This window comes from Cervus elaphus, chromosome 9, assembly GCF_910594005.1.
Source record: "Cervus elaphus chromosome 9, mCerEla1.1, whole genome shotgun sequence".
Classification (NCBI taxonomy): Eukaryota; Metazoa; Chordata; class Mammalia; order Artiodactyla; family Cervidae; genus Cervus; species Cervus elaphus.
In genome coordinates, this window is record NC_057823.1 from 14,133,005 (window position 1) to 14,154,296 (window position 21,292).

Here is a 21,292-nt window from a genome sequence, read left to right on the forward strand (position 1 = left end):
TGAACTACAGGGAATCAGCCACCGGTATACATATGTCCCCTCCCTCTTGCACCTCCCTCCCATCTGCCCCCTCTAGGTTGATACAGAGCCCCTGTTTGAGTTCCCTGAGATACATTATTCTTCTTTATTTTTGGCTGCACTGGGTCTTCGTTATTGCACATGGGCCTTCTTTAGTTGCAGTGAGCGGGGGCTACGCTCTAGTTGTGGTACACAGGCTTTCTCGTGGCTTCTTCTATTGCAGAGCATGGGCTCTAGAGCACATGGGCTTCAGTAGTTGCAGTGCCTGGGCTTAGCTGCCCTGTGGCATATGGAATCTTCCTGGACCAGACACCAAACCTGTGTCCTGCGCATTGGCAGATGGGTTCTGAACTGCAGGGTCCCCAGGGAAGTCACTCCTCAGGCTTATTCTGCTCCTCGCTCACCTTTTCAAACATCTGAGTCACGGCAACAAGCTGCGATGACAGGACCTGCTCCCACTTATATCCCTTCCTACGTCACTGGGCCTCTCCTTGATGAAAACTCTTGTAATCACGACTCTTCTATCTGTCCTGCCCACTGTTTTCTACCACCCTCTGCCTCTGTCCAAGTGATCCCAGCTTCTCACAACTGAAGCCCTCACTTTAAGCCAACCAGTCCTCTCCTGGGAACTGATCCTAAGGAAACGCCCAAGTGCATGAAGACTGCGACAAGAAGTTTCGCTGCAACAAGGCTTCTAAGAGTGAAACACTAGATAATCTAAAATTTCAGCACAGAGAACTGTTATGTGAATAATGCACATCCATAAACAGAACACCATGCGGCCATTCAAAATGATAATGTAGAAGAACACTAAATGGTGTGAAAATATATTCATAATAATCCTAAGGGTAAAAACCTATATGTAAAAACAAGATAAAGTATGACTTTACTTTTGTTGTGATGGCATGAATATACAAAAAGTGTGTATATACAAATATGAAACTGTCTGTGTGTGTATAAATGTAAAACATATGCAGAATATAAAGCTAAACATCAGAATATTAACAGAGGTAACTTTAACTTTCTTGCAACTCTATTTTAAAAACTGTTTGCATTACACATATATTACTTTTGCAACAGGAAAAAGTATTTGTGTGTCCCACTTTCTATGTAGGAAGAAAGGCCAAGGATAACCAACACAAATGAACTAGGTGGGGAACTAGCCTTCCCAAGACTGGTTATAGTGTGTTAATATTTTGCACAATGGGGTGTTGGCAGGAGAAGAGACAAAAAATCTGAGGGAAGAGACCTGTGGCTAGATGGAAACTTGCTCTAGGCAGAGATTACAAATCACTAGAAAAAGGATGGATTGATCCAGAGGATCTGATATTTTCTGGTCTTGAGCTCCCTTCACTCTTTTAAAAACTTATTTTAAAAATAATGGTAGGAAAAAAAAAAAAATAATGGTAGGGAGGGGGATGTCTGGGAGGAGCACAGAGGATTTTTAGGGCAGTAAAGATACTCTGTACTCTGTATGATTTATAATGATGAATATATGTCACACATTTGTTGAAGTTCATAGAATGTACACCAACAGTGAACCTTTCTGTAAGTTGTACATTTAGGTGATAGTGATGTGTCAGTATAGGTTCATCAATTGTAACAAATTTACCACTTCAGTGGTGGATGTTAATGGTGGGGGATGCTATGCATGTGTGAGGCGGAAGGGGATGTGAAAAATCTGTCATGAACGTAAAACTGCTCTAAAAAATTAATTTAAAAAAATTAATGAGGACCCTAATGAGCTGTTCTTTATGGGACTAGAGATTATATCTATTTATGTTTACTAAATTGGAAATTAAAACTTAGAAAAATTTAAAATATTTAAATTAGCTAATGAATCTTTTAAATGTTAAAATAACCTATTTTAATAAAAATTAACTGTATATTTTTAAAACACAGGTAGTGAAAAGAATGGCACTGCTTTTCATTTCTGTAACGCTCCTACCCTCTAGTGTAATGAAAGAGCTGGATTCTCACATAGGTCTCCACAGTCAATCTGTTGCAGTATGCTGTTCTGGCTGAAGTATATCAAGAAAAGCCAGCCTAACAAAGACATACAGTTGGAAAAGGGAGGAGTGTTATAGCCTCTTCAACTAATTTGGGATATTTTACTTGGTTACTATAGCGAAACTCAACAAGTGGTGGTGTATTAAAGTTAGTTACAATGTAGAGTATGAAACTGTATCAATAAACTTTTCACACTGTTACACTGGAACTCACTGCTCTGTTTTACAAATTTCGATCTTTTATGACTGATTTTGTAACATCATGCATTGGTCTTTAGGAAAATATGCTGAGTTGCTATATTTCACTATACAGTATTTTTAAAATATATGTTAATTGTATCACCACTGATCTCATCAGGAAAGCCTTCAAATATTGAAAAGTTGGGGACTTCCCTGGTGGTCCAGTGGCTAAGATTCCATGCTCCAAATAGAGCCTGGGTTCAATCTCTGGTCAGGGAACTAGGTCCCACATGCCGCAACTAAAGATCCTACATGCCACAATGATGACTGAATATCCCATGTGCCCCAACTAACTAAGACCCAGAGCAGCCATATATATATATATATATATATATGTTACCAGGCTCACGGTTATGAATAAAAGCTTCCCAAATGTCTGTTTTGCTTAAAAGCGCAAATATTATCACTGACAACACACTATCAATCTTCCTCCTAGTGACAACTCACTTCATTCATTTCTGAGAAGATACATGGCCAATATCCTAATCTGAATAATAATCAGTGATTATTCAGTAAAAATGGTGTTCATGGAAAAAGAAGGCAGTTCCACCTCCACTCAAACTGGACAAGTGCATTACCTCCTTACCGTCCTTCTCCAGCATGCAACAGAAGTACTCTATGCAAATGCTCCATTTCACCACCCAGAATATTAGGCAGACCTGCTGTAGGGCTAAGCTTTAACACAATTCAAGGACATTCTTCAGTAAAATTGTTTCAACACTGAGTGTGTGTGAGGTGGTGAGGAGTACAATAAGGACCACTACACAATACAGTGACGCTGCACTGATTCCTGGAAGCGGCCCGCGGGTTTACTAACTGCTGCTTTTGTATCAACAGTGCACAGACAACACAGCACAAATGAAAAAGGCAAATAATGCTTTAGAATATTATGAAAACAGTTTATCTCATGGATTCCCTAAAAGGTTCTTAGGGATCCCCAAGGGACTGTATTTTGAGAACCACTGGACTACTCAATAAATGGAGCTGAAGCTGGAACAACTGGTTATCCATCTGAAAATTAAACCTACCTCACATCATAAACAAAAATAAATTCCAGTTTTTTTAACCTAAATATGAATATGAAATATGAAAATATTTCATAAAAAGTAGAATATGAAAAGTAGAACTTCCAGAAGAAATACAGTAAGATATCTTATTGACCTCAGAGTAAGATTTCTTAAGCAAGACACAAAAAACACAAACTGTAAGTAGATTTATAATTCTGATAACATTAAAATAATGATGATGATGACATTAATAATAAATTCTGAACATCAGTAGACACCATAGAGCAACTTCTCTGGCAGTCCAGGGGTTAAGAATCTGCCTTGCAACGCAGGGGATTTGGGTTTGATCCCCAGCTGGGGACCAATATCCCACATGCCTCAGAGCAACTAAGCCTGTGAGCCACAACTAGAGAGAACTAAGACCCAGTGCAGCCAAATAAACATTGTTTAAAATAGAAAAAGACACCATACCAACAAAAAGGCACACCTCACTTATAAGAAGTCCTGCACTCAGTAAAATGAAGACAACCCAGCAAGAAAATGGACAAAGATATGAGCAGGCAATTCATGGAAAGCAAATAGTCAACAAATTTGAAAAAATTTCAATTTCTTTTGTTAATCAGGGTAATGCAAACTGAAACCAGTAATTAACACCCATCATAAGGACAAGTATGTAAAAGTCTGACAACAGCAAGTGTGATAAGGACACAGCAACACCAACTTTGTTGGCAGGAGTTGAGAACCGGATCCGTCATTTTGAAGAACACACTGGCAAGATCTAGTCAAGGTGAATAGTCCCCAAACTCAGCAAATCATCTCCTAAGTATGCATCCTAGGGAAACTCCTGCATGTGTACACCAAGAGCCATGCACAACAATGAACACTATAGTGCTGTTTGTAAGAGTAGAAGACTGGAAACTGGGCTTCCCTGGTGGCTCTGTGGTAAAGAATCCACCTGCCAATGTAGGAGACACGGGTTAGGATCCCTGGTCTGGGAAGATCCCACATGACGAGGAGCAACGAAGTCCATGTGCCACAAATATTGAGCCTGTCCTCTAGAGCCCAGGAGTCGAAACTACTGAAGCCTGTGAACCCTAGAGCCTGTGCTCTGCAACAAGAGACGCCACCGCGGTAAGAAGCCCATGCATCGCAACTAGAGGGTAGCCCCTGCTTGTCACAGCTAGAGAAAAGCAAGCACAGCAACATGACCCAGCACAGCCAAACATAAGTAAATTTTTTAAATTTAAGAAAAAAACAGAAAAGTGGAAACAGCTTAAATAACAAGCAAGAGGTGGATGGATAAGTAAATTCTGTCTAACAAAACTTTCTGTGATCACGCAGGCATTCTTTATTGGAGTTGTCTAATGTGGCAGCCACAAGCCATGGTGTCTATTAAACACACGAAGTGTGGTGAAGTAACCAGGGAGTTAAATTTTTCATTTAATTTTGATTAACTGGAAAAAAAATAGCCACACATGGCTAATGGCTACCACATCACACAGCACAGCGATACAGCAGGGAAAATAAATGACTGGAGCTATACATGTGCCACAAATACATCTTAAAAGTATTATGATTGACCAAAAAAAAGCAAGCTTCAGAAGGCAGGGCTGGCACCAGAGGGAAGCTAGGTGTCTAGAGTGAAAATTTTAGGAGGCACTCGCCTTCAGTCATGCAAGTACAGTTTGGCACTTGTGTGACTTGGAGGGTATGTGTCTCCTTAAATGTTGTGCCCTTGCTCTTCCTCCCCTTAATTCCAGCCGTGATGGGGTAAGTCTGGTATGACACTGCATTGGGGGTCCCTAAGATAACCCCTAGCTTCTATGATTCATGAGGAGGATTCATAGAATTTAGCATCTAGCCTACTCAAGGTATGATTTTGTTTGAGTTTTTGTTTTTGGCTGCACCATGCAGCATGTGGGATCTTTGTTCCCTGACCAGGGACTGAAACCATGCCCTCTGCAACAGAACCACAGAGTCCTAATGACTGGACCGCCAGGGAATTTCCCAGGCGATGATTTCTTACTGTAAAAGGACACAAAGCAAAATCGGCCAAGAGCAAAGGTGCATGGGGCAAAGTCTGGAGAAAACCAGGTACAAGTCCTTTCCTGGTGAAGTCACAAGGGACTCCCCGAGTTCCTACAGCAGAGTTGTGACAACACGTGTGAAATGTCTACCAGGAAAGCCCAGTACCCAGGGTACCTGGGGCAGGAGGGGGCTGATCAAGTTTCAAACTTCAAGACTCCAGAAGGAAAGCAGGTGTTGGACACAAACCACATTGTTCATACAGTTTAGGCACCACAAGCCACTTGTATCATTTAGGGAGTGGTGGGAACACTCCTGAAATCCAAATTCCTATACACCAGGCAGGACCAACCTTGCAAATAGGCCTTTCTAAGGACAGCGGTCTCAGGTCTGATACAGTTAACTCTTTTGTGTACAGCTATCCCTTCTGTAGGGCTTCCCAGGTGGTGCTAGTAGTAAAGAACTCTGCCTGCCAATGCAGGAGACGCAGTTTTGATCTCTGGGCCAGAAGATCCCTTGGAGGAGGGCATGGCAACCCACTCTAATATTCTTGCCTGGGGAATCCTGTGGACAGAGGAGCCTGGTGGGCTACAGTCCACAGGATCGCAAAGAGTCAGACACGATTGAAGTGACTGAAGTGAATGGAGAGCGCCCACCACTCCCTAAATGATACAAGTGGCTCATTGTGCCTAAACTGTACAAACAATGTGGTTTGTGTCCACAACTGCTTTCCTTCTGGAGTCTGAAGTTTGAAACTTGATCAGCCCCCTCCTGCCCCAAGTACCCTGGGTACTGAGCATTCCTGGTAGACATTTCACACGTTGTCACAACTCTGCTGTAGGAACTCAGGGAGTCCCTTGTGACTTCACCAGGAAAGGCCTTGTGGAAGCTTGTGCCTGGTTTTCCCCAGACTTTGCAGCAGCAGCATTTCTATAAAGTTGCAGAACGTGACATACAATACTATATACAGTTTAAAGACACCTATTAAAGATGTACAAGCATGTACAGAAAAATAAACACTAAATCCAAGATTATAGTTACATGTGAAAAAAGGGGAGGAACAGGTTTGAGGCAGGGATATATAAGGCCTTTCAATTGCATCCCTAATGTTTTACTTCTTAAGCTGGGTAAGGAGTAAAAATGTACTTTGTTATAGCATTCCTTATTCTTTTTTGAGTGAGTATACCTGAAATATTAAGAAAAATGATGACTATGCACTGCTAATGTTTCTTGTTTATGAAGTACTTTTCACACTCCAGGTTATCATGTAAGCCCTTTATATGGATTTATTCTTTTTTAAAAACAATCTACTGGAAACTTCCCACATGTGAGGTCCTATGCCAAGCTCTGGAAATACATTGAGAGGTCTGTATGAGACAGGTGGGATCACTGTCCACAACCAGCTTTCAATCTACTGAGGGATGATACGAGTTCCCTGGTGGTCTAGTGGTTAGGATTTGGGGCTTTCACTGCTGTGGCCCAGGTTCAATCCCCAGTCAAGGAACTGAGATCCCACAATCCATGCAGCAGAGCCAAAAAAAAATTCAACATATCTACAGATTCTGGTAAGTGCTCCTAATAAGCAGGCTTTCGTGATTAATGAAAGTCTAGTTTAACTAGGGTGGTCCAAGAAGGCTTCTTCTGGAGAGACACCTGAGGTGAACCATAAATGATGAGAATGAGACAGCCAATTATCTAAAGGAAACACATTCCAGGCAGAGGGAACAGCAAGTGCAAAGCCATGCAGCAGGAATAAAGTTTGGTGTGTTGAAAGACAGGAAATAAAGCCAGCAGGGCTTGGGAGTGGTGACAAGAGGGAGGCTGGCAAGATGAGGTCAGTTGAGGCCACTGTGCAGGGCCTCCTAAGCCACAGTGAAGATCTTAAGTTTCATCCTAAGTATGATAAGCCTTTGAAGGTTTTAAGCAGAGTAATGACATGATCTGGTTTACAACTGAAGATTATTCAGCCAGCTGTAGGGAGAAGACATTATAGACAGAGACATAATGCTTGTGACTGATGAACTTTTCAGGGGCTATGAAAAGGTTGGGGCTGAGGATAAAGGAAAACAACTTCCACGATGCAGAAAGAAAACTACAAAGTTGTAATGAATAACTGTTTAATATCTAGAAAACAAAACAACTTCATCAAATTTCATATTTATAAGCAACTGAATTACATTTGGAAATAATTTGAAAATTTGATCTTCTCGTCACAAAAATTCCTAAGGATGCCCAATGACTGCCAAGAACCCAGAGCCAATCATAATGGGAATTTTCCTGCAGCCAAATTGTTTCAAGGGGGAAAAAAATCTTTTTAATCCTACTTAATTTGAGATGGAGATACAAAAAAAAAAAGAGAGAGAAAATATTCTGAGCATCATGAGGCTACAAAGGATGGATAAGAAATGCTAGTGGCTTGAAATGTACCGTTCAGGCTTACGTTCTACGAATCTGAATGCTGTTCAGGGGGCTCTTGGATTCTCCCAGAAGACATCTGAGGAGAGACCTGAATAACAAGGAGGCACCAGAAAAGAGGTGGGGGGTGTCATGGCAGATTTTATGAAACAAAAAGGTCAGTTTGGCTGAAGTTGGTATTGGCTATCCAATACCGGAAGCCACAGGGGATCACAAGCACCTGAATGTGGCTAGTGCCACTGTGAAACAGAACATTCCACGTCGCTTAACTTTCATCAATTAACATCTCAATTTATCACCGACATGAGACTGGGTTCAAGTGAAATTTTAACGTATGCTGGGAAACATTGGGCATGTGAATCTCCCTTTCAACTCTTAAGTTTTATGAAACCTCAACTATTTCCGGTGAAAACGTAGCGTCCAGATCACAGATGTGGTGTAACGTGTAAAACACACAGGTCTTCAAACCGTTAGTACTAAGTAACAAAATAAAAGATACCTCAGGTTCGTGTTTATTTTAATACCGATCACATGTTGAAATGATATTGTGGCTATACTACATTAAGTTTAACATATTAAAATATATATTTATTTTTTAACGTGGTTACTAAAGGAAAGTATAAGATTAGGTTTGTTGCCGTCGGTGGAAGCGGAGCGAGGGAGTGCGGAGGCCCCTCGAGTCTTCCAGACAGGTGGCGACGGTGGTCCCGCCTACGCCTGGGAGTGGAGAGAAGTTTCTAGATGTATTATGTAGTCATAAGTCAGGCCAGTAAATTTTCATGACCCCGTTCAATGAGCAAGGAAACGAGGCCTCGGGTGGTGCGTGGCAGAGGCCGGATTCGAAATCCCATTCAGGGCCGTGCACCCGAAACCTCCCCAGAGGTTCTCGAGTAAGACCCTGATTCGAACCAGGCCCGACCGGGTCCCGGGCCCCAGAGCGCCGCGTTACCGCGGCACCGTCTCCCCTCAAGGGTGAGTTAAACGTTCACAACGTTCACAACGGACTCCCAGGCTGCTGGGCCTGCGGGGCCAGGAGCCCCTTAGAGAAACTTCCGGCAACGCTCACCTGCTGACAGACGCCGAGGCCGCAAACGATGCCCCTTTCTCTTCACACTCTTCTCAACAGCTTAAGCGGTCGACTTCCGCTCCACTTCCACGAATCCCCGGCCGAGTCTTCTCTTCTCCCGCCCCCGCAGCCAATTCAGCCAATAATCTCTCAGAAAACCTGCCTTATCTCCGCCCCATTTCTGCCTGCCAATCACTGCAAGTCCAGCGCCTCCCTTCCTTCCCGCTTAAGCGAGCGCTGTGCGCCACCACTCGGCGGTTGACTGCGCTGCCCGCAGCTGGAAGGGTCTCCCGGAAAGGCGGGGCTAATCGCGGACCACGCTGGTGCGGGGACCCTCGGGATTGGCCAAGAAGAGCCAGGCGCTCTGACCCCGCCCATCCCGCCTTGACATCCGAGTCGGAGACTCTGGGGATTGGTTCCCCGCGGACACCAAAGAAGCCTAGAGACGGTCCCGCCTCCCTCGCTTATCCCTGAGATGGAGCTCCACGGATTGGTCCCGGGAGTCTCGGCGCGCGCCGACCGGCGCTCCAGGATTGGCTGAGGAAGCGCTCGCGCATTCCTGGAGCGTTGACGGTGATTGGCCGTAGGGTGAGAGCCGGCTATTTGAAGGAGGCGCGCGGACTAGATACGCACTTCAGATCGCGGTCAGAGGAGGCGGGAGCGGATTTGGGCTAAGCTTCTCCGCTGACCCAACAGGACCCAGCCGCGGGCTCGGCCCCAGCTCTGGCCTCAGCCGCGACCCGACGAGGCGATGGCTAAAGTGTCAGTATTGAACGTGGCGGTGCTGGAGAATCCGAGCCCTTTCCACAGCCCTTTCCGGTTCGAGATCAGCTTTGAGTGCAATGAGGCCCTGGCAGACGGTGAGATTGGGCCCTTGTGGAGACCCCACTCCCCTGAGCTAACCCCGACCTCCCTTTGCAGACAACCCTGAGGCCAACCCTGCCAAACACACCCCCCTTCTCCCCCTCCCCCAACCGCGATCTCCCTTGAACCAAAGCCCGCCCACCAGCCCCAACCCCCGCTTGGAGACTACCCCCATCCCACCCCACCCCCATGGTTACTCCTCTTTTCCCCTAATGGAGACCATTTCATCCCCCTCTTTCGCCTGGGACGTTCCTCCTGAGCACCTGTTTTCTATGTAGAGACCTCAGCCTCCCCATCTTCTATTTCTGTATGGGCAGACTACCATTCCAGCCACCCAGCCTCCCCCACCAATCCCCTCTCCCCTGTGGTGAGACACTCCCACCTCACTCTTTTCCTGTGGAGATCTTAAGCTCTAGCCCCCTCCCATGTCCCATATGAAAACCGCAGCCTCCTCCCCCATTTTACCTGTGAATATCCTCCCTCTCTGGCAAGACCTCACGCATCCTTATCGCCCCATTTGTCTTCCCATAATATCTCCTACCTGCTGATACTTAACCCCAACCCCCCACACACACACCTTGTTTTCTACCTCAAAACACATACCCTAGAACCTGGCTTCCCTCCTTAGTCTGGCCCCAACCCTCTACTCCCTCAAGAGAGGCATGACCTGGCTTCCTGCTCCAGTGTTCGAGGATAATCTGGTCTCCCCAGCTCCTCTTCCGTCCTCCTCCCTGACTGTGGGCTTCAATGAACACACTCAGATCTGAGGAGTGGCATGGCCAGGCAGACGTTAGCTGGTTCCTACTGTTGGCCTGCTGGATTCCTGCTGACCCACTGCAGCGAAGCTTGCAACACTTTTGATGGCCTGACCTCGACTTGCACGGTGTGGGGTTGGGTGTGCCAGGCCGAGCCATGGTGATGTTTGGCTTCAATCTGGGAGGTCACAGCCTTTTGTGCATCTTTTCCAAGGCGCTTTCACAGATGTGCTTATTCATCCCTGTGACAAAAGGCGGACATGGCTCTCATCTCACAGATGAGAAGGCGGGAGCCACAGAGAGTAAAAGACCTTTCAAGTAAAGGTCTATAAAAACCGGAAGATCTAAGGTCGTTCAGCGAGTCTTGGCACCACTTTCAGGAGGAAGTACTTCCATTAGATCTCTTCTCCACTTGGTGGTTAAAAGAGAAGAGACGGCCTTTAAGGAGGTAGTGATCTGGAAGGCCAGGCTGTTCTAACTAGCACCTCTTGGTGGTCGGTGGGTGGTTTGCCTGCAAATGGGCTTCTCCAACTAGCATGGGGTTGAAGAGTTTCGATGTTGGTGTGCTTGGGTGGGGCCATTGGATCAGTCCCTGCTTTCTCTCCTTTTTAAATCAAGGAGTCATTTTACTTATGACTAACTATAGAATATGCCCAGTTAAATCCTTTCTGGAACAAGGCGGGGTGTAAATAAATAAATAAAGTGTAGAATGACCCTGTGGAATAAGATTTAATTTTAAAGCCAGGAGATGTAAGGAGCTAATAGTTGAAGGGATTCATAGTTCCCAGATGGCAGGAGATCAGGTTTCAATCAGTCTGTTTGTGCTCCTGGCATTTAAAAATGGTTGCATGGTCATTATCTAGTACTTTCATTCCTGCAAAGCTCCTGCCCTGTTACTTTACTAATCTGTTTATAGAATCAGGAGAGTCTAAAGTCAACCTGCTGGTCATTGTTTTTTATTTGTGTTGTATTTTTTTTTTTTTAATATGTGTTGTATTTTATTTAAGATTTATTTATTATTGGCTGAGCTGGATCTTCGGTGCTTTGCTCAGGCTTTCTCTAGTTGGGGTGAGCAGTGACTGCTCTTCGTTGTGGTGCATTGGACTTCTTGCTGCGGTGGCTTCTCTCATTGAGGGGCACAGGCTCTAGGTGAGCAGGCTTCAGTAGTTGTAGCGCTCAGGAGTAGTTGCTCCACAGCATGTAAGATCTTCCCGTACCAGGGATCAAACCCATGTCCCCTGTTTTGGCAGGTGGATTCTTAACCACTGGACCACCAGGGAAATCCCTAAAGACAGTTCTTTCTGTCCCCAAGGTCATTATTTTTTAATGAAAACAAAATGACTTTTCCAAGGTCACACAGCTGGTGTGTAGAATTATTAACACTAGGTCTTGTCTCTGAGTTCTGAGTCCATGGTTCTTTATCTTTGCTATATACTGGAAAAGAATGCACCCACTATTTTAGAAGTGGGACATAAACAGGACAGAAGAGGGCAATGGGGTCCTATTATTAATTACACCTGGACAGTAAAGCTTTTGCTCAGAGGAATTCCAGTTGGAAAGCCAACTATGGACTGGAAGTCTAGACTCTCTGGTTGTACCTTTAGGGCTGTGCTTCACTCTGACCTGTCAGCTTGCTTTCTGCCTCTTCCCACAGAGCAAAGAGGATTTCTCTCTTGCCTCCCAAACAGATGGAGTAGGCCTGGCTTAGAAGTCTCTTAGATTCTGGAGAAAGTCTCAGTCAGCCTTATTACCTGGCAACTGAAGGTCTGAACACCCAGCCCCCAGTCTGAGCCATTGCTCAAGGGCTCTGAACCCCTTTGACTCTCTCTGTCTCTCCTCCTCAGCAGCATCTGGAAATAGACGCATCCAAGGCCTGGGTCTATATTCAATACATTGGGTGTGTTTTCCCCCAGTTTAGTTGAGAGATTCATGAGATACTGCCTGAACAAGTCTTAGAGCCAGATTATCTGACCCACACGTAACACGCTGTAGTCAGGCCAAGGTTCATCTATATTATGAACAAAAGGAAAGTGATAAACAGAAAAAGGCCTACTAGATAAGTTGTTGGGGTTGGGGTTGTTTTGTTGTTTTTTGATTGTTTGGGGGGTTTGTGTGTGTGTGTGTTTGGCTATGATGGGTCTTCATTGCTGCACTTGGGCTTTCTCTAGTTGTGGTGAGCAGGGGCTACTCTTCGTTGTGGTACTTGGGTGTCTTATTGCAGGAGGCTTCTCTTGTTGTGGAGCATGGGCTCTAAGATGAGCAAACTTCAGTCGCTGTGGCACATGGGCTCAGTAGTTGTGGCACAGGGAGCTAGTTATTCTGAGACATGTTGGGATCATCCTGGACCAGGGATGGAACCCGTGTCTCCTGCACTGCAGGTGGATTCTTATCTACTGTGCCACCAGGGTAGTCCTGTTTGTGTTTTTTGAGGGGGCAGGAAACAGATTCTCCAGCTGGTTCAACTACCATAATTTTTTTTACGTTTTTCATCATATCATTGGTCTGGATTTTGTTTTCATACATAGTGGAGGAGCATTTTGTGCAGTGGTTAGATGATAAAGTTAAGGCATAAAGACAAAACAGTGGAATCCATTTGCCCTTGGAATTACTTGGAAGGCTAGGCATTCGTTATACGTGTGCAACCTTATCTCATATTCAGGAGGAGTGAATTTGTGCTGTTTGTGATTGACGTCCCCACCTCTCATTCAAAAAAGTGAAGTCACTTCAGGATGCCTCTGCTTAAGAGGCAATTCCAATTTGTAGGTCCTTGTTTCAATCATCTTCTGTCTTCCATAGGTGATTTTATCAACTCCTTAACTCTTATTATTTTTTAATATTTATTTATTTATTTGACTGCACCGGGTCTTAGTCACAGCATGCAGAATCTCTTTAGTTGTGACATGCGAACTCTTATTAGCAGCATGTGGGATCTAGTTCCCTGACCAGGGATTGAACGTGGGCCTGCTGCATTGGGAGCTCGGAGTGTTAGCCACTGGACCACTAGGGAGGTCCCTCAGCTCCTTAATTCCTGAGTGAGTATTGTCGTCCTTGGTTAATTCTCTGGTTTCTTTCTGACCTGAGTACTGAGAACCATTTCAACCCATTCGCCTGACCACCTGCGTTTCTCTCTTCCAGTCTGCACCCACACAGTCTTGTTTAGGTTTTGCCAACAGGTGTTTTGGGGTTTTTGCCATTCCATGCCAAATTTGGGATCTCATTTCGCTGACAACCGGGCCACAGCAGCGGAAGACGGGAATCCTAACCACTAGGCAACCAGGGAACTCCATTGCCAACAATGTTGAAAGCTGAGTGCCTTCAACATTGAGTGCCAACATTCACATACACCAGGGCCTACTCTATGAAAGTCTCCCTTTTGTATCCACCCTCAGCACATTAGTTAGGCTTCCCAGGTGGCTCAGTGGTAAAGAATCTGCCTGCCAATGCAGGAGACTCAGGTTTGATCCTTGGTTGGGAAGATCTCCCAGAGGAGGAAATGGCAGCCCACTGCAATTTTCTTGCCTGGAGAATCCCATGGACAGAGGAGCCTCGAGGGCTACAGCCCATGGGGTCACAACAGTCGGACACAGCTTAGCCACTGAGCACATATGCAACACATTAGTTAAGTACACACGTATGTGACTCCACTGATGATGGGGAAGGTGGCCAGAAGGAAAGATACCAAATGATAGAACTGTGTCAGAAAAGTGAGAACAGGGCTAGCTTGTTTTCTGTTCATCCAAAAACATATTATTTCCGGTTGTGTCACTACTTGTAGCAAAAATAAATCAGTAAGCTTAACTAACTCCTTCCTGCAAATAAGAAACTGGAGTTTGACTGAAGCCCAGTTCAGTCAAATGGCACCCACATCCTGTAGGCCTGCCAGGGTCCCTGAGTAGGAGGCCGGGTGTCAGCTGTGAAAGGACAGGAAACCAGTGTATCGGGGAAGGGCGTGGAGCTCAGGTGACCGACCTCCATAGTCGTGGCCCGGCATTGCTGTGCCTCCAAAGTTGGGTGCTCTGGGGCTTCCAGAGCTGAGATGCTGAGCTTCCAATACCGGGTGCTCAGAGTTCAATCCTTGGTTGGGGAACTAAGATCCCACATGCTGTGTGGCAAAGCCAAAAATAAAATAAAAGTTAAAAAAGAGACTGCCACGAGTTTAAATTAGATTTAGGACACGATCAGATTACTAAGGAACAGGGGTCTAAGGATTATGAGATGCCATTCCCCCTCCTCCTCACAAACACGTCAGGGAAAATGGAAATAATAGTCGGAGGGGAGACTTCTCAGGCCCTTGTAGATATGTGCGCAATCACTCAGTCATGTCCAGCTCTTTGCGGCCTCATGGACTGGGCCCCTCCAGGCTTTTCTGCCCATGGAATTTTCAGGCAAGAATCCTGGAGTGGGGTGTCATTTCCTTCTCCAGGGGATCTTCCCGACCCAGGGATCAGATCCCGGTCTCTTTCGTCTCCTGCATTGACAGACAGATTCTTTACCAGTAGCACCACTTATAGACATGGGGGTGACCTTATCCGTTCTCAGCCCTACCCTCATTCAGCTGCCCTCTCCCTCAGAGTAAACAGTCAATTCAAATGACAGGTGTTTCTAATTTACCTATGTGCGTTTTAAAAGCAGAAACAATAACGTTTCAGCTAGGAACTGTCTCAGGAAGACATGTGTTCCTTTGGGAAAATGCTCTCCAATTCATTTCCTAGGATGAGCCCTCTTAAAGGCATGTGATGTCCACACTGCCTGAAGGGCCAAGTCATTTTAGAAGGACTTCCCTAGTGGTCCAGTAGCCAAGACTCTGAGCTACCAATGCAGGGGGCCCAAGTTCGATCCCTGGTCAGGGAACTAGATCCCACATGCCACAACAAAGAGTTTGCAGGCCACAACTAAGACCCGGTGCAGGCAAATAAATAAATATTCTCTTTAAAAGGCATCAAAGTTGGGTGCTCTGGTGGGACATTAGACCAAGGAACAGGGCAGTTTCTAAGACAGTGTGCTTCCTGTGAAAATCACAGCTTGTGAAATTTCTGCCCCGGCTGCTGGAGCCCGTAGGTTGTGTAATTTCAAAGAACCTAAAATAAGTTTCAGGTCCCCGGCCAGATTTCCCTGTACTAGCGTGACCTTGCCCCTGATACACTTGGCCCTCTTGCCAGAGCCCTCAGTCACTGGGAATTTCCTGTGTTTGACGGGTGGGGTCTCATGGAGCGCTTTTTCTTTTATCTGGCCAGAAGAGAGCCAGGAATGGGGGTCCCGCAACTGGAAGGGGATCCAGAGAGTTGGGGTTCAGGATGGCCTTAGGGTGCCACGTTTGTGGACTGAGTCACTGTCACCCGAAGGTCCGAGAGCAGGTGTGACTTGGTGTTGGATCTGGAGGACCCGGGGACTGGCCGGCTCCCCCAGCAACCTCATCTCCCCTTCCTGCTGGCTGGCTCTCTGACCAGATTGCAACCCGCCGCCCTGCCCCAGTTGTCGAGGGATCTACTCAGTTCGGTGGCACCAGGCCCTGTGTGTGAAAGAGGATGCTGCCTCCTGTCCCAGCTCCCTGCTCTTCCCTCCTCAGTATGTCTCCGAGCCTCCGTCACGTGCCCCTTAATTCAGCCTCTGCCATATGGTTCACCCTCAGGCTCTGAGAGGCCTGCGTTGCCCTGGAGGTGCAGAGTCAAGGTCACCTGGCCAAGCTAGGCCCACAGAAGAAATTTCCCCACTGGAAATAGAGCTTCGTGCCTGCCCTGGTGACCAGCAATGCAGTGCCTGGCACTGGGTGCCCAGTGGATGTCAGGTGTTGTTTATTAAAATTTTTTTAAAAAAATTTTTTTTAATAGATTTTATTATTCACAGCAACCCTCCCAGGTTTTCCCCATTTTACAGATGCAGAAACTGAGGTATGGAGAGGTTAAGGAATTTCTCAAGGTCACAAGACAGAATGGGGATTCAAACCTTGGCAGGTTACCTCCAGTGGATGTCAGGTGTCCTTTGAGAATTAAGATCTACCAATGTATTAAGGACCGATGCAAAACTACCACAAGAAGGCCCTTCCCCAGCTTTCTTGCTGTTAAATGATTTCCATTCCTAACACCCTGTATCCTTGCAGACCTGGAGTGGAAGATCATTTATGTTGGCTCAGCCGAAAGCGAGGAGTTTGATCAAATCCTAGACTCAGTACTGGTTGGCCCCGTCCCGGCAGGGAGACACATGTTCGTCTTTCAGGTAAGAAAGACTTGGCCTTGGGCCCTGACACCCAGAAACTCCTCTCTGATACACAAGCACACAGATGGTTCATTGGTCCAAATTCAGGTTCAGATCCTGGCTCAGCTCTCAAGCACTGTCTGACCTCTCAAAGGTAGTTCAGACATCTCCCATCTCTATTACGTCATAGCTGTTACAATGAGCCACCAATTTACAGCTGATTCTTGTTACTCACGGGAGTTCTGTTCTGTAAAGTTACTGTGGACACAGAATTAATGAATCCCAAACCACTGCCCCTGGAGCAGCTGTCCCCAGCCTTTTTGGCACCAGGCACTGATTTCTGGGAAGACGACTTTTCCATGGACCCAGAGAGGTGGGGGGATGGTTTCAGGATGATTCAAGCACATTACATTTATTGTGCCCTTTATTTCTATTATCAGCTCCACCTCAGATATCATCAGGCATTAGATCTGGGAGGTTGGGAATCCCTGCCCTAGAGGAAATACAGTGTTAAGTTTCTGCAAGTCAACATTTTTGTCAACTAGTCAATACATAATCTTGTTTTATGTGTTTTTCTATTTAAAGACACCTTATTTTGGATTTATTCACAGTGAACGCATGGCCCACAGGACTCTAACTCATGCCTGAGCAAAGCTTACCTAACACATGTGTTTTCTCTGTAAGGTACATCCCTTCTTGCTGTTAGGAACACGGCAGCCCTCACTCAGCACCATGTTTAGGGCCTTTTTAAACAGCAAAATTACCCACAAAAATGCAGAAACTGTGGCCTAGAAATGGCAAAAAAAATACGTTTAGTCTGAGATTACCTCGCTCTGCCTCAACTAGGAACAGGCACACTCAGATCCCACCTGTGCGCTGTCTGTCCGTGTCCTTCAATGACTGTGAAAGCCCCCAAATGTTGATTTGGGGGTTACAAATAAATTTGAGCGAACAGTCGAATTTTCAAATATGGAATGTGTGAATAATGAGGATCCAGTGTAGCTTGTAAGTGGCTCTAATCCAGCATCACGGGCTTCCCCGGTGGCTCAGGGGTAAAGAACCCACCTGCAGTGCAGGAGACGCAGGTTCGATCCCTGGGTGGGAAAGATCCCCTGGAGCAGGAAACAGCAGCCCACTCAGTAATCTTGCCTGGGAAATCCCATGGACAGAGCAGCCTGGCAGACCACAGTCCGTAGAGTCACAGAAGAATTGGATACAACTTAGAAACTAAACAACAATCCAGCATCACAGGGGTTGTCAGAAATGGAGATTCCTATGATTCCTAGGCACAGTAAAGTTTAAGAGCCAGGGCTCAAATCCATTTACCTAATCCTGGCCATTCCTGCCCCAATCTCAGCAACCTCGTCCCATCACCTAACTCGTTGCCCACCTCTACTCCACCCACTGGCCAGCCCCATCTACTCTACCCCACAGCAGGGCCAGCTTCTTGGGCATGTGACCATGCAGTCACACGGGCCCCACACTTGCTGTAATGTTCTGCCATCACTGGCTGAAACAACTAATTCTTAGGCTGAGGCCCTACGGTTTGATGTTGTGTTAGTCTCCTTTTGCACCAGTTGTATAGCCGGTCCTGTCCTTAGCAACACCCCCGGAAATCTGTCCACTTCTGTCCTTCTCTAAGGCCTGGTCTAAGCCACTGTCCTCTCTCCAGGATGACTTCTATAGCCCCCTGCCTGGTCTCCCGACTCCCACTTAGCTCTTTTCCTATTGCAGCTGCACTTCCCTCCAGAGTCAGATTTTCAGATGGAATGAGCAATGCCACACCTATCTCCTGCTAAACATCCTCAGCCTTTCCGAAGCCTTTAATTCACTGATACTTACCTGCTTACCCCTTCAGCCTCATTTTATACCACTCTCCACCTTGATTCTCAGGTGTCTCAGTGGTAAAGAATCCCTCTACCAATGCAGGAGACGCAAGTTCGATCCCTGGGTTGGGAAGATCCCCTGGAGAAGGAAACAGCATCCCACTCCAGCATTCTTGCCTGGGAAATCCCATGGACAGAGGAGCCAGGCGGGCTAACAGTCCAGGGGGTGGCAAAAGAGTCAGACACAACTAAGCAACTACACAACAACAGCCCCCTCGCTTATTACATTCCTCCTGGACGCTGTATACCTCTCCTTGATGGCATCTGCCCCATTCAGCACTTTACAGGCATTGGTATGATGGTTCTGTCTTCCCCCCTCAACTGAAAACTCCTCAGAGCAGAGACCACCCTTTTGGCCGTGTAAATACACATTGCTTGAGAATCATATTACCAGATAAGATGAGACCGTCAGTACTCAAGCCCAGTATGTGTTTCCCCAGGCGGATGCCCCCAACCCATCCCTCATCCCGGAGACCGATGCCGTGGGAGTGACCGTGGTCCTCATCACCTGCACCTACCATGGACAGGAGTTCATCCGAGTCGGCTACTATGTCAACAATGAGTACCTCAGCCCCGAGCTGCGCGAGAACCCGCCCCTGAAACCAGACTTCTCTCAGGTAGGGCTCTTCTTCACACTTCCTGCTTCAGACAGGTGGTCCTTTGCACTTGGGGGTAGTTGAGTCCTTGGAATTGGGAGCCAAGGTCACTTATTAAGTGGTGCTCAGCTCTCACAGCACCAGGCTAGAACAAGAGAGAGAAAGATCTTTGTTTCTCAGAACTTTGCCTCACAGAATCAAGATTAGATAGGCCCCAGGACTTCCCTGACGGTCCAGTGGTTAAGACTCTGCACTTCCAATGCAGGGGCCGTGGGTTCGATCCCTAGTTGGGGAACTAAGATCCTGCATGCCACGGCAGTATGGCCAAAATAAAAACAATAATATATTCTTTCTCAAGCCTTTATCAAATGTAGTAGAAAAGCTTGTGTGTGTGTATATATATATAGTATATGTAATGTATATATTTTTAGAAAACTTATGAATTTTTGCCTAACTAAAAAATTTATGACATTTTAATTCCACTTGTTTGACTTAGTATGAATAGAATACTAGATTTCCAATTTTAAAAAAAGGGATATGCTACAAGCAACAAAGGTTTACTGTATATGGCACAGGGAACTATAGTCAATACCTTATAATAACCTATAATGGAAAATAGTCTGAAATATATGTGTATAACTGAATCCCCTTGCTGTGCACCTGAAACATTGTAAGTCAACTATACGTCAATAAAATATATATTAAGAAAAAAATAATAATGATAAAATTAAGATTAGATAGGCCCCAGCTCTAAGTCATGGTGTACAGGCATTCCCCGGAGTTGTACACATATTGTTGATGCTAATGGAATAAGTAAGCAAAGTCGGCTCTTCCTGGGCTCTGGGAGGGGGTCTGAAAGCGCACTGTTTTGTGGGAGGAATACGAAGGCATGCTAACAAGCGTTGGTGTTCCTTTTCCCGCCCCAGCTCCAGCGGAACATCTTGGCCTCAAACCCCCGGGTGACCCGCTTCCACATCAACTGGGACAACAACATGGACAGGCTGGAGGCCATAGAGAACCAGGACTCCGCCCTGGGCTGCAGTCTCCCCCTCAGCTGCACCCCCATCAAGGGCTTGGGTCTCCCCGGCTGCATCCCGGGCCTCCTCCCTGAGAACTCCATGGACTGCATCTAACTGTGGGACTCCAAGGCCCTACTTGGGCCCAGCTGGGACCACGGCCAGTCTCTCCTGGCACATCTGGAAGGGGCAGCCAGGCCTCCCGGAGAGCATCGGGAAGGGCATATGGAGGACTTTGGGGCCATCAGCTATATCCAGGCCAGTCACACTTGGCCCTCAGGAAGGAACGGGCTTCTGGTCTCTCCTAGCCCTGGCCCAGAGGGTCATCTCCCCTCTACTGCCCAGGCCTGAAAGAACCTGGTACTTCAGTTCTTAATTCTTTCGGAGCGTCCTTTCTCTCTTCTGCACACACTATAAGCTCCACCTGCGGGTCATTGTGCCACCGTCGTCCCAGGAGTGCCACTGACCCAAAACTTTTCCCACAGACCTCCCTGGCCTGCCTTGAGGCTTTCTGGTCAATGCCTGGCAAGGCTCCGACCCTGTTGGGCCAAAGGCTCTGCCATTCATTTCCCTTCCCAACCATCTGCACAGATCCACCCAGCTGCCTGGAGTCCCCAAACTCGGACACAATTTCTGTCCTTTTGCCAGAATGATTTTTTTAAGTCTTTTCAATTCAGTAGCCCTCTGGAAAACTCTGTTCCCAAAAAGGTGATCAGCAGGATGCTAAGATGGTTGACTCTTCTTTGGGTCACAGCCACCTTCCTCTTGCCTCCCAACTGGATCTGGCTTTCCCTGGAGGCTGCCCCTTGGAGACAATGGCGTGTTGGAGGGGCCTGCTTTTCTCAGTCTGTCTCAGTATTGGTGTCAGGACCCCTCTGCTTCTGGCTGCCTTGATCTGCACTCTGCCAAGACCCCGTGTTCTCAGGCCACAGTGCAGACCAGGGAAGCAGTAGGGACCCTGAAAACCTTCCTTCCCCTGCCATGCTCCTCACCCTCACCCCTATTCCCTCGCTGCTACGTGGATGCTGTTGTGATTGCAGTTTGTGTATTAAAGGTTTTTATAGTAAATGTTTGGTTGGTCTGAAAATAAAAAGCACTTCATCTAGACTCTTTCTGCTTTTGTCTCCAGTAGGTGGAGGCAGTTTTGTCTGTCTCTCTTCATAATGGGAGCGTTGTGGGGGAGGGGGGGGTGCAGCCTCTTGC

The 21,292-nt window shown here is 46.5% G+C and overlaps 1 protein-coding gene, 2 long non-coding RNA genes and 1 other non-coding gene across 4 annotated transcripts; 2 read left to right on the plus strand and 2 right to left on the minus strand.

Annotated features, from left to right (window-relative positions):
- Positions 1-8,208: 8,208 nt before the first annotated feature.
- LOC122699373 lies at positions 8,209-8,879 on the minus strand. The gene is made up of 2 exons (XR_006342603.1): positions 8,781-8,879; positions 8,209-8,431 (listed from the first exon to the last, which is right to left on the minus strand). It is a non-coding gene; the product is annotated as an uncharacterized LOC122699373 (long non-coding RNA).
- Positions 8,880-9,237: 358 nt separating this feature from the next.
- Positions 9,238-21,196, plus strand: ASF1B (anti-silencing function 1B histone chaperone). Its single transcript, XM_043911232.1, has 4 exons — positions 9,238-9,640; positions 16,497-16,612; positions 18,918-19,094; positions 20,000-21,196. Exons 1-4 carry the CDS (start codon positions 9,532-9,534, stop codon positions 20,204-20,206), a joined length of 609 nt encoding a protein of 202 aa, XP_043767167.1. The 5' UTR covers positions 9,238-9,531; the 3' UTR covers positions 20,207-21,196.
- Positions 16,842-17,706, minus strand: LOC122699375. Its single transcript, XR_006342604.1, has 3 exons — positions 17,657-17,706; positions 17,251-17,379; positions 16,842-17,084 (listed from the first exon to the last, which is right to left on the minus strand). It is a non-coding gene; the product is annotated as an uncharacterized LOC122699375 (long non-coding RNA).
- TRNAG-UCC lies at positions 19,296-19,368 on the plus strand. The gene has a single exon. It is a non-coding gene; the product is annotated as a tRNA-Gly (tRNA).
- Positions 21,197-21,292: the final 96 nt, after the last annotated feature.

What these genes read in the sequence shown, in the direction of transcription:
- ASF1B (XM_043911232.1), top strand. Translation starts at nt 9,532, where the DNA reads ATGGCTAAAGTGTCAGTATTGAACGTGGCGGTGCTGGAGAATCCGAGC. An exon ending in CAATGAGGCCCTGGCAGACG is followed by an intron (nt 9,641 to 16,496) that starts GTGAGATTGGGC and finishes GTATCCTTGCAG; the next exon opens with ACCTGGAGTGGAAGATCATT. An exon ending in GACACATGTTCGTCTTTCAG is followed by an intron (nt 16,613 to 18,917) that starts GTAAGAAAGACT and finishes GTGTTTCCCCAG; the next exon opens with GCGGATGCCCCCAACCCATC.